This window comes from Mytilus galloprovincialis, chromosome 2 (genome assembly GCF_965363235.1).
Source record: "Mytilus galloprovincialis chromosome 2, xbMytGall1.hap1.1, whole genome shotgun sequence".
Taxonomy (NCBI): Eukaryota; Metazoa; Mollusca; class Bivalvia; order Mytilida; family Mytilidae; genus Mytilus; species Mytilus galloprovincialis.
The window spans coordinates 101,731,796-101,745,513 of NC_134839.1; the positions used below are offsets into that span (position 1 = coordinate 101,731,796).

The 13,718-nt window shown below is 31.2% G+C and overlaps 1 protein-coding gene across 1 annotated transcript; it reads left to right on the forward strand.

Annotated features, from left to right (window-relative positions):
* Positions 1 to 1,385: 1,385 nt before the first annotated feature.
* LOC143065158 (uncharacterized) lies at positions 1,386 to 9,547 on the forward strand. The gene is made up of 5 exons (XM_076238562.1): positions 1,386 to 1,655; positions 3,207 to 3,498; positions 5,895 to 6,008; positions 6,862 to 6,975; positions 8,252 to 9,547. The coding sequence occupies exons 2-5, from the start codon at positions 3,234 to 3,236 to the stop codon at positions 9,472 to 9,474; spliced, it is 1,716 nt and encodes a 571-aa protein (XP_076094677.1). The 5' UTR covers positions 1,386 to 1,655; positions 3,207 to 3,233; the 3' UTR covers positions 9,475 to 9,547.
* Positions 9,548 to 13,718: the final 4,171 nt, after the last annotated feature.

Sequence of the window (13,718 nt, forward strand, 5' to 3'; positions counted from 1 at the left end):
TAACATTTCAAATTTTTGGAAGATTAATCTGAAAACCAATTAGAATCTATAGTGAAATATTCTTCCATGATGTCATAAAATTATATATAAACAGTTTAGAAAATTTCCGTTAAAATGCTATATTGTATGTGGCAAAACTTTTAGGAATTTTGGTTCTTCAACTTCGTACTTTATTTGGCCTTTTTAACTTTTTTGAATTCGAGCGTCACTGATGAGTCTTTTGTAGACGAAACGCGCGTATGGCGTATATACTAAATTTAGTCCTGGTATCTATAGTGAGTTTATTTGTAAAAAAACAAATGAAAACATTTAAAATATCATATCAGCAACATATATTCAACGAATGTACAGTGTATGTGCTTTTTAATGGGAATTATAGTTTTATATGACGGTTGAAACCATAATCCCGTCTTTTTTCCACAAATATGACTATCAGAATTAGATTTATCATTTGGTTTCTATTTACATGAGCAATTAAACGGGTGCATAAAAGCATAAACACATGACACGAATGCACAACAACTGATATATTCCTGACTTGGTACAGGCATTTTCTTAAGTAGCAAGTTGTGGTTAATACCTGGTTTTATAGCTAGTTAAACCTCTTGCTTATATGAAAGTCGCATAAAATTTCACCACATTAACAACGATGTTTGAACAACACAAACATAATAGATAAAAATGTCAAAAGTAGGGGCACAGCAGTCAACGTTGTTTTTTTATCTTATCATTATAAAAACAAATAAATGTGTACCGAAAATTTACCGTGGCACAATAAGACTTTGCCAAGATGTTATATGTTATATATATCAAAAAGGCATTTAGACGAAACATGTCAGCAAAATTGAAAGACAAGAATACAAAAAATATCATAGAACAATAACACAAAAACGGGATGTTTAAGAACAGAGCGATGTCAACTGTTGTTTCTGTTTTTGGTCTTTTCATTTTTTCGTCAGTTTTTTTTTCGATTTGTGAGTTTGGATATCGTTTGCCTCTTGTGCCATGGTAAAATGTTTGTATACATATATGTTTGTTTTAAAGTGATTAAGAAAAACATAATGTTGACTGCTTTTCCCCTATTTTGGCATGTTTGCCTATTATGCATGTTTGTTTTATTCACACATCTTTGTCAATATAATGGAATTAAATACGACTGTTATACAAGTTTAGCTAGGTATAATTTAAGTCATCATAGATACCAGGATTGGAATTTTGTATTTGCGCCATACGCACATTTCGTCTACAAAAGACTCATATTTGACGCTCGATTAAAAAAAAGGCAAAAAGGCAAAAAATATTTCGATATTAAAGAGCATTAAGGACTTAAAATACCTAAAAGAATTTTATAAGAAAATGCCTTTACCAAGTCAGGAGTATGAAGTTGTAAAGGAAAGTCATTGTCTTTAACACTTGTTTCTTAGCCATGAAGAAAACATATGCTCTTCAGAGTATTGTACCTATTAAAATTCACGAACATTGTTTTTTGCAAATGTCAGCTAAAATCAATATTAGAATTTTCATAAAGAGTTTCATAATGAAATAAAATAATTGCTTGATAAACAGTGGTGAAGTGACAGTTTAAGTTTGCTTATGTATTCACGATGAATAGACAGGCGTTTGTAAGGTATTGTCTATGGATATAATCAAGTGCTGTAAGTACGAAGTAAAATTTACAGTATCTAAAATTTGTTGGTAAATGTATGCTCTGTAAATCTATTTATTTTTGTTGGCTTATATCTTACTTTATTTATTGTTCATTTTTGTATCGAATACTGTAATAATCGAGTATCGCTCTGAACATTTTCGAAATGCATAAATTAAAAAATTAATAATGTCATTAGATATTTTTTGTGGGTTCTTAACCGCATCTCTAATTATTAACTGTTGCGAATAAAAACAGTTGTAAATGATATATGTTAAAACAGGACTATTAAATCAGATTGTAACAACTAACAAAAACGCAAAGTACCGAATTAAGAGTACGCGAAGCTACTGGAAGCTAGTTAAAAGCCAATTACAACTTATTAATTAATGATGTTTTCTTTGTTAAAATATCAGTCAGTTTACATCCAATATATTTAATGTAAAGACGTCATAAACAATACGACAACTGTCACCTTATGCAATGCTACAATATAAACATCGACGTTAGTGTTATTAAGTGTTTAACAAAACATTTTCAGTTCTGTTTTAATTCATCATTTTCCATATCAATATTAGTACCGATAAAACACTATTCAAATATTGTATTTCATCTTTGTGATTAATTATACGAATAGGTCTATACATAATATGTCATAGGAAACATGTGTACCAAGTTTCAAGTTGATTGAACTTCAACTTCATCAAAAACTACCTCGACCAAAAACTTTAACCTGAACAAATGGGACATAAAAAGTCAACAGACATAATTAACAACTAAAACAACAAAACACATTTTTCATGACCAATGAATTTGAAATATTAGATAATTATGTCTGGTAATGGTAAGCTTCTTATTGGATATTATCGTCCTTCCATACGCTTATATCATCGTGCTCAGTCGCTACATAATTCTCTTATCCCGTCTTTTAGACGAAAGCAGGCATTATCAGCGACGTCACAATGTCCAATGAGACATTATCAAGCTTTCTTCCGAGAAGCGTAAAACAGTCGTAGGGAGTGGAAAACGCGAGTAATGGAACGATAAACAGATAATCGGGTTTTCTTCGTATATATATCGTTAAATACCCGCCGTCCTACACAATGTGAAGTTTAGGCTAGTTCGTTGCGTTCACTAAACACATGTTTACCCTATGAATCCATGGTTACTAATATTGGATCGGTACATTGTTAATGGTCTCTAGTTTAAGCAGTATTGAAAGAAATAAAAAAAGTTCTCGTTAATATGAACAAGACAGTAACCAGCAACACAATATTCGCATTTTGAATGTCACAATTAAACACGTCTAATGTTTTATATGATTAAATATCGATACACCCTCAGCATCAATTAGTATGTTTATATGAGCATATCAAATCAGACATTTGATTTATATACACACTTTCTCCACATTCTAATAGAAAACTGCTCACATAAATGTGTCCTTTTTTGTTTTGTAATAAAAATAATAAAGTATATTTACAATAAAATTGAGAATGGAAATGGGGAATGTGTCAAAGAGACAACAACCCGACCATAAATACTTTTTTTTATATTTCAGATTTCCGTCCCATGCCTTTCTTATACAATGGCGTCACATGAGTACGAGGAACCGTCTCCGACTCACAATGATTTGCACGAGTATTTAGAGATTGTTGAGTGGGGTAACAGAACTTCACGTACCCCTCAAATATCAACGAGGATGTATGGCAATTCGACTTCTCCTGAAAAGAAGAATAAATCACAGAAATTGTTCCTCTGTTTTATGCTTGGTTGTGTTACCTCGGCAATACTAATAGTCCCTCTTATAACAGTATTTCGACAGTCTACAACATTAACTGAAAAGGAAAATGGTAAACAAATGTTAATTTCTTATATCTATAATTATCAACACTATCAACCAACATATTTTCATAAATAATAATTTGTTTTCACAAATGTGTCTGCCTGCTTTGTTTTTTTTTTTTTTAACAACATAATAATATTTATTCATCTAATCTTGCTTGTTACAAGTTTCACCAAGAGTCCAAGCTTCTCTTGATTTACCCTGTTACACTCCACTGATTATCCAGGGAAATAAACAGCTGATCAAACTTATTAAGTTATAAAAAATAATATAAAGTTGTATAGTTGTCTTATGCAGAGATTTATCAATGCTAAAAATTCTTTCTAATTGACAATAATATTGGACATCTTGATTTATATGCATCTATTCTTTTATTAAATTCATTTTCAAAAATGCTAAAGACATCAACAGTTTTTGTTCTCTGCTCGGATACATAGTATGACTTATATATAGAAAAACTTAATACTGTTAGTATATAATTCAGAAAATAATAATTACTATCTGTGATTTTATATCCAAATACGAGATGTTGCAATTTAATATCAAAATCTATTTTACTTCTTCTAAAATGTTCATAGATTTTTTGCCAAAATTTGTTCAAATATCTACACTTCAAAAAATAGTGAACATAATCTTCTACTTGCTTACAAAAATTACATTTATCTGTCTTAGTTACTTTCCACTGCAATAACAGTTTTTTAGTTGGAACAATATAATGTAATAATTTCCATCTAAATATTTTTAATTTATTTTCAGTCATATATTCAAAAATAAATTTGTACAATGAATTCATATTAAGAGTTTCTTGTATTGGTAGGATTCTAAGCCATCTGTTTATCCCTATTGACGACTCTAGTTTTGTATTTACCAAAGAGTTGTATAACATTTTATTTGTTAATAATGTAGTCTCAATAAAATTATTTTTCCATACGATTTTATTTCTCTGAATATTAATTGTAGTTTTGACAGAACTCTCTTTTTGAACAATTTGAATCCATTCTGCTGGTATAGATTTTTTTAATTTTTGAAATTCGGCGATCCAGTTTATTTTTAGCTTTAATTTGTTTAGAATGTAGATTTCTGATAATGACATTTTATCATCTAAGATATCATTTATGTAAATTAAATCACTCTTAATCCAGTTCTCAAATATGATTGGTTTATTATCAAATTTTATAGATTTATTTCCCCATATTACTTGCTTTCTTATATCAAAAAATGTGTCTGGTTGTTTTGTTTGCCCCCCGCCAGTCAAATTCCAAGACTTTATTACTTTTTTATAAAACACAGGAATATCTTTAAGATATCTTAAAGATTTGATATCACTAAAATTCATATTAAATATTGACAAAATATTGTTTGAGACATTTAAGTATTTAAATGGTATAAGCTTATAAGTCTCAAGTTTACCATTTACCAATCTATTTACCCATGATGCTTTTAAAGCCACAAAATAACTTTTAAAGTCTACCATTTTAAGACCCCCCTTCTCATATGGACCAATCATCATGTTTCTTTTAATCTTGTCTGGTTTCCCTTCCCAAATATATTTATAGCTACTGTTTTCTATTTCTTTTATATAATTTTCTGGGGTTAGACATACGCTTCCCTGCCTGCTTTGTTGAATATCAGAACCTTTGTTTTGGTGGGATTCACACTTAAACACCAATCTTTATAAGATTTTACCATTATGTCTAGTCTTGTTTACAATCCTTTAGCAGATGTTGATAAAAGGACCAAATCATATGCATATAATAAGCAATTAACTGCTTTCTCATTAAGTATTACAGGGTTTTTACGTTCTTCTAAATATTATTGGCAAGTCATTTATAAATAACTTAAATAGATTGGAACTAAAAATTTCCTCTTGTTTAAGTTTTATCTGGAAAAAATTTGTTACTCTGGATCGAATCTTAACACAAGATTCACTTGATTCTTAAATGTGTTTAATACCATTATGAAAAGAAGTACCCATGCCCGCAGATAGTTATTTCAACTTAATATAAGTATGAATGACTGTGTCGAAAGCTTTTTGAATATCCAAAAAGCAGACAACCTTTCCATCCTTTGAATTACAATATCTATTAAAATTAGATTTAACAATAAACATGTGATCTGAAATTCTAGCTTTTTTTTTGTAAAACCTAATTGACAATTATGAATGAAGTTATGTTTCAATATAAAAATCATCACACCTACTATTTAGTAAACTATTAAATACTTTTCCAATGACACTGTGATTCCTCTATAATTGTTAAGATTTTTAATGTCAATATATATGATTATATATGTTCATACACTGCGTAAAAGTATATATCAAACACGAGACATGTACATTGAAAATTAAAAAAAAATGTAATCATAATATATGTTTGTACCTTTAAATAACATTGCCTTTTACAGATAAATGTACAACAGAAACACCCTGCATCAACAACGGACATTGTGTGACGTACAACAACACTGTATTGTGTATTTGTCCGGCAGGATATATTGGAAAACAGTGTGAAATTAAAGGTAACTTAAGAAAACGACAGACCAATAAGTATCATGTAAATATGCAAACACATGCAAATGCATCTTTTTTGTATTTTACAAATTGGACAAACAAACCGAAAATCGCATTACATGTTCATAAAACGGAGAGGTGAAGGATACAAAGGGACATTTAAAGTAATATGTCAAAATAAACCGAGAAATGTATATGACATATATAGAAACTAAGGTTTTAACTCCCTCTGTCAAAGTTGTCACTAGAGATATTTTTGCTTTTCAATATTCTGTTTAGTCATAGAGCTTTTCAACTGTAATGGATTCTATACAACATTTGCTTCCAAATATATATCTATAAGTGTTCCTGATGATGGTAAATCCAGAAAAGCGCTTTATGCGCTTTATGATTATGGACTTTCCGAATTGATTTTCCTCTGCGTTCAGTATTTTTGTGATTTTACTTTTTAGACGCGGGCAATTCATGCTGTATTGTTTTCAGTTTTTTGACGAATTTTTGAAAAATCCTACCTCCCTTAGACAAAAAATTGATAATATTTTATACGTAATTTGCACATCAAATATTTGACTGTTTCCATGTATTTATAATTAAGAGAATTGGTGAGACTAAGTCGTTCCAATTTCAATTTTTGTTTTGAAATTCGTCGTTGTCTATAAAAGTCGATCTCTGTAGTGTTAATATCATGGCAATATTCAAGTTTGTAATGTCTAATGAATTTATGTTCTTTACAAGATACAAATTTTCTGGCTAAAAAGGATACGATTACTTGAATTGTTTCAAAGCAAATGAATGTAATTATGTGATATTTACATTTTACATTTTCAATCATTCATAAGATATATTCTTCCATCATTGCAGACCTATGTATAATATCTGGTAATTGTCATAATGGGGGTACGTGTATAACTACAAGACACTCCTCTTACTGTATATGTGCTGAAGGATTTCTGGGAAAGAATTGCAAATATAGAGGTATGTTAGGTAGCGTTGGGAATAGTAAAGTGGTAAAATATTTTTGTAGACGAAACGTACGTCTGGCGTCTGACGCAAATATAACATTTTAATCCAAGTATCTCTGATGACATTATATTAGACAAAAAAAGCAATATGCCAATAAGACAAGATCACGAAAGATAACAAGACTACTACTATAGCATACTAGTTTACAGCACAAAGAACTGGAACATACTTTTAAAAATGCATACATGTAAACACATTATAACGTTAAAATCTGTACTTCAAATAAGTAAATAGCTAACTAAGCAAATTCAACTATGTATTAAATTATTTTTTTATGCTTACTTATTTTATGCAAATTTATTTCACCAAGGTTTGATTGATATACACTCTCTCGGCATAAGGCAGGGAAAATAGAGAGAAAAAAGCTTTTCGTTCCTAATTTAATGTCTTGCATACATGATCTTTCTTTTCATGATCTTGTTTGATTCTAGCGTTAAATTTTCAAATGGTTTTTATTTTCTAAATAGAGGGACGCAAAAATTGCTGTTCAAAAATTGCGTAGAGCAAATTATTGTTTTATGAATACAGATAAACATTAATGGCAATAAATGTGATATGTGCATACTGGGTGATGTACATTATAATGGTATGTTCTTCTCATATATTTTATGATAGTATGATACTAAACCCCTAATGGGAGGGATTGTACCTGATATTCATATGATGAAGACATAATCTTTCAATCAGTTTAATTGAGGTCTGGAGCTGGCATGTCAGTTAACTGCTAGTAGTCTGTTGTTATTTATGTATTATTGTCATTTTATTTATTTTCTTTTGTTACATCTTTTGACATCGGACTTGGACTTCTCTTGAACTGAATTTTAATGTGCGTATTGTTATTCTTTTACTTTTCTACATTGGCTAGAGGTATAGGGGAGGGTTGAGATCTCATAAACATGTTTAACCCCGCCGCAATTTTGCGCTTGTCCCAAGTCAGGAGCCTCTGGCCTTTGTTAGTCTTGTATGATTTTAAATTTTAGTTTCTTGTGTATAATTCGGAGTTTAGTATGACGTCCATTATCACTGTACTATTATGCATATTTTAGGGGCCAGCTGAAGGACACCTACGGGTGCGGGAATTCTCGCTACATTGAAGACCCATTGGTTGCCTTCGGCTGTTGTTTGCTCTATCGTCGGGTGGTTGTCGCTTTGACATATTCACCATTTCCTTTCTCCATTTTATAGTCTTATACTAATGGAATTCTGACGATATAATCTATTTTTGCAGGTTTACAGGGGTACCAGTTTTTCGTCGCTTTCAATCCAAAGTACAGAAATATTACTCTTCATATGTCGTCTGAGAAAAGTGGACGTTGTGACCTTATCTTACCGTCTGTGAAACGGTATAAAACAATAGCATTAAGAGGAAATTATACATCCTTTGATTTATCAAAGTATGACAATCTTGGCATTGGGAAATTAAGTGGTGATGCACATATACGAGTTGTGTGTGAAGTATTGATATACTTATTCTATTTTCTAACAGACGAATATGGTGCAATCTGGAAGTCATTCCATGCTATTCCATCGAAAGGATTGTCAAATGAATATGTGATCCCACAGTTTAAACCTCAGCAAAAGTTTGACGCACTTAGCGTCATTGCCTTCGAAGAAAATACGACAGTGACGGTTAATTTTAAGACGGCGAGATGGGTGTTGAGTAATATAACATTCAATGAAAGCATGTTTGATGACAATAAATTGACATTTAATGCAGCTCAATATGAATATAGTTATATAAGCTGTGAACAATGTCACCTCACAGGAACATTTGTGAACGGCACTAGACCATTTGCATTGTTTTTCAAAACGTACATTCCAGTGGTCATTCCTGTGCTACCTTTAGACGATTTCAGTAAAGTGTTTATTGTGCCGCAGTTGTCAAGTCTAATTAAAACCCTAGGACTCAGGATATTCTCTAAGTACAAGACAAAGATAGAGTTTAAAGACAATAATAATACAATATCCACTTCAATACTGGATGTGAACAATTATCTGACAACTAATCACAAACATACAACGGTTGTATCGTCACAAGAAGAGATTATTTTGTTTATGAAGGCGTATAGTCCTCACACGGGAACAATTGATAGTGTGGTACCTGGTGTAAATCAGTATCTACCATACTACGAGTTTGTTGTTCCAAGAAATACAAATGAAAATTTTGCCACTTTCATACTTCCGTTGGGAGAGGCACCTGGTATTCGTTTAAACAACCGTCAGTTTGAACTTTCACAATTTAGTGTAGTAAATGTGCACGTATTTGATACAGTATACTCCATTTTCTCAATATCGATCAAAGAAGGATGGCACATTGCTAAACATGTTGACTATGTAAAGTTCGGACTTTTGATCCAAGGAATTTCTAATAATCAGGATAAAAGACATTCTAGTCCTTATCTGTATTTTACAGGAAGAAATTTAACAGTTATCACTAACAGAAGTAATTGACAAAAATTTCTTTGGAAATATTGTAATACTTGTTTTTTCAAGTAGGATTAAAAACTATTAGCCCAACGTGCATGTTTTATTTTCTCCTTTTGTTTCATCACAGTGATTTGTTCTGGGATTATTAAGTAACTATTTGTTAACATTTTTTTAAATGGAATATGCGTTTTTCGTTGTATACTCATTACAAATATAGTTTTTGTTATAATTGGCACTAGTATTGTAGAAACCTTTAATGTAATGGATCGACTGAGATACGGTCAATTTTATTGGTTTGTCATTGGATGTGTATTGCAATACCCCTTAGTAATGTATACACATCGTTACAGGTAGCACGGTAGTATTTGCATTCCCAAAATTAAGGTTGCTCTTTTGTGTACCCTACTTAAGTCGATGTATCAGTGAGATTGAACAAAAGATACAGTATCAACTGAAAATACTTTCACAGACTGAGGGATGAATCAGGTGTATAAAAATGTAAAATAATTATACATAAAGGTGAAAATGATTTTTTGAGAATTTTAAAAAATTTTTGTATTCACTGCCCGATAAAAGACATAAAAACTCTGGCCGTAGGTTTTTAAAATAGCAAATGAAGTAAACGGTCATAATACGTATTCAAATTTATTTCTGAATAGTATAATGAAAGTACTTTAGTTAACGCTGTGTATGTAGACTTTTTGGCAGTGTTAGAAAGTGGTGAAAATTATTCTCCGGTTCCTTTTTTACACTACAAACTGACATACTTTTAAAATATTAACTGAACAGAAAATATGTCGTCTTGTGTTCAAGTTACTTCATTTGAACTCCCTATTCAAGTAACCTGTATTTGAGAATGGGTTTTAAAGTGCCCTTTTCAAATTCAAAATTTAAGATTCATAGAAATAGATAATAAACATTTATCTTACTATGGGGATCAAAAAGTCAATTTGAGTCAATACTTATAGATACTTATGGATTAAAATAGTAGTTTTTTTTTGTGTTTTATCGACAGGGTGCTTACTTTAAACTGTCATTTGAAAGTCAATTATATCGCAAATGTATTACACTTAGTGGCAAAAGAAGCATCACTGTCAGACCACTTTAAATTCAACAAAGCATTTAATAGTAAGTTTTTAAAATGCAAGGGTTCAAAATCATTAACAAAAGAGGGACGAAAGATACCAGAGGGACAGTCAAACTTGTAAATCGAAAATAAACTGACAACGACATAGCTAAAAATGAAAAAGACAAACAGACAAACAATAGTACAGATGACACAACATAGAAAACTAAAGAATAAGCAACACGAGCCCCAAGTTAAATTACTAAAAGATATATCGTTTTTCTGGTGATGCTTCTACGTTTGTCTAAAAAGGGGATATTTGAATACATGTCATATTTGAAGTGTTTATTATCTATGGTTTACGAAAAAACTCAGAAATAAGTAGACATAATGTCGTCTATTGATATTCATGCTGTAATTACCACTCCGAAATTAACATAATAACATTTTAAAAACGTGTCATGTGTCACGCTTACAATTGTGGTAATGACCCATAATTTACTTTAATTATTTCATGATAAAAATTTGGGATATTCTGTAATAGTTTTATGTATTATTTTATGATAAAACTTTGGGATATTCTGTAATAGTTTTATGTTATGCAAACAGTACATTTTGTACATTTACAGTGCTCATTGCCCTCAATAAATAAGGCAACAGTAGTATACCGCTGTTCAAAACTCATAAATCCATGGACAAAAACAAAATCGGGATAACAAACTAAAACCGAGGGAAACGCATTAAATATAAGAGGAGAACAACGACATAACACTAAAATGTAACACACATAGACAAAATCCCACGAGAATAATATATATAACATCAAAACCAAATACATGAATTTGGGATAGACAAGTACCGTGACACGTCTTATCGCAATGTGAATTTACACTCAAAAATAAGAGAAAACAAACGACACAACGTTATAATGTAATACACACAGAAACGAACTATAATATAACAATGACCATATTCCTGACTTGGTACAGGGCATTTTTAAAGGAAAAAATGGTGGGTTGAACCTGGTTTTGTGGCATGCCAAACCTCGCACTTTTATGGCCATGTGAAATATAACATCAAAATGACAACACAGGACTACAATATAAATAAATTGGAGAACACAATTGACAAAGAATCACACGAACAACAGCCAAAAAAAAAGGGGGAACAAGTTCAAAATTTTAATACGCCAGAAGGGTATTTTGTCCACACAAGACCTATGTGTGACGCACAGATACAAAAGTTTGAAAGCCGAAACGAGTACAAAGCTGAACAGCATCGAGGACCAAAAGATCAAAAAGGTTGTGCCAAAAACGGCAAGGGTTTTCTGTTAAGTTACCAGAAAATCCCTATAATTTAGAGTAATTTATACTTTTGCAAACAGTAAATTTAATAAAATGAATATTCAAAAGATGTACAGGATAAAGCTGAAGTATTAACTAATTACAGGAAACAACTGAAATACATTTACATAACAAGACATTTGAAACACAAAAGTAGACACATCCGAATACGTTTAAACCTCTACGCCAAGTGACGTCCTATTTGAAACTGAAAAATGACGAAAAAATGACGTCATTTGAATTAGTAAAACAGAGCATCAAAAAATGAAAAATGACGTCACATAAGAATGAATAAGATAGAATTAGGATTAATTTAAGATTATATATTTGAACTAAATACTGATATTGCATTTAATAACAAAGCACATTTTAATTCTTATTTATATAAAACTGAGGTAGCAATTAACTATATTATAAAACTATGTCCGGTTTGCTATAAATCTAACTTCAAACGTAAAATATCGTACTGATTACTTTGAACGAAATCAAATCTGATAAATGAAGGCGCTGATTAATTTTCTTTACCATAACACATAAATATAATAGAAAAGACGTCAACACATTTGACAAAATCCGATGAGAATTACAAATATAACATTAAACATTTAAACTAAATACATGAATTTGGGATGGATAAGTACCGTACCACGTCTTATAGTAATGCGAGTGCACACTCGGCAAAACAGTCACAATCGGGAATAAGTCACGTTTGGTAATTAAAAGATTAGACGACATTATGACAAAACACAATCTACCATGTGGTAAAAATGTCCTTAGCAAGTTTGGTCAACGAAACATCGTATGGATCCACCAAATCGTGAAAGTGTCCATAAAATTTACGGAGTGTCAATTTTAATCTGTCCTCCTCATAACTTTGTTGGAGCAGTTTCTGCGTAAGGAGCACACTCCTGTATATGAAGTCCGTATAGTGTGAACAAGCACGAGAATAACGTATCAATTGTGATATGTAAACACCATACGAAGGGGCAGAGGGTATGTTACTGCTGAGAAATGGGAAATTGATAATTGGGAAGTTGAAATCGTCCCGTTTATCATAGATTTTGGTGTGAAGTCGTCCATCTACGTCAATATTGAGGAAAAGATCAAGGTATGAAGCAGTCCTTCTAGTATCAGTGGTATCCTTAATTTCAAGTTCACTTGGATATATGAGATGTAAGTATTGGCTGAAATATGGGTTATTCAATGATAGAACATCATCAATATATCGGAAAGTAAAATTAAAGAATTTCGCAAGGTGCTTTTTCTTTTTGTCTTTTAGAAGGTTCTGAATGAATTCTGCTTCATACGAGTACAAAAACAAATCAGCCAGCAGGGGTGCACAATTAGTACCCATTGGAATACCGACTGTCTGTTGAAATATAAATCCTCCAAACTCAACAAATATATTGTCGATCAAAAAGTCCAGCATTTTGATAATATCATCTTCTGTATATTTTCTGGGAGATTCAGTGTGATTTTTCACAAAATATGAATTATTGTAACCCAAAACAAGAAATTTGTATCTACGATTTCCATTTTTATAGAAAAAGCTCTGTTTTATGAGATGGTGTAGTCGATCTTTCAACTGAGCATGGGGAATATATCCTTTGCAGATTTCTTTTAAACTGAAGAAATGTTTCAATTCACAAAACATTAAACTGTCTATTAAATACCAGTTTGGAACTCATCTTGGATAGTATATGGTTCTCAAAAATACAATAGATATAGGAAGATGTGGTATGAGTGCCAACGAGACAACTCTCTATCACAATTTATAAAAGTAAACCTATATAGGCCAAGGTATTGTCTTCAACACAAAGCCTTGGCTTACACTTAACAGCAAACTATAAAGGCCTCCA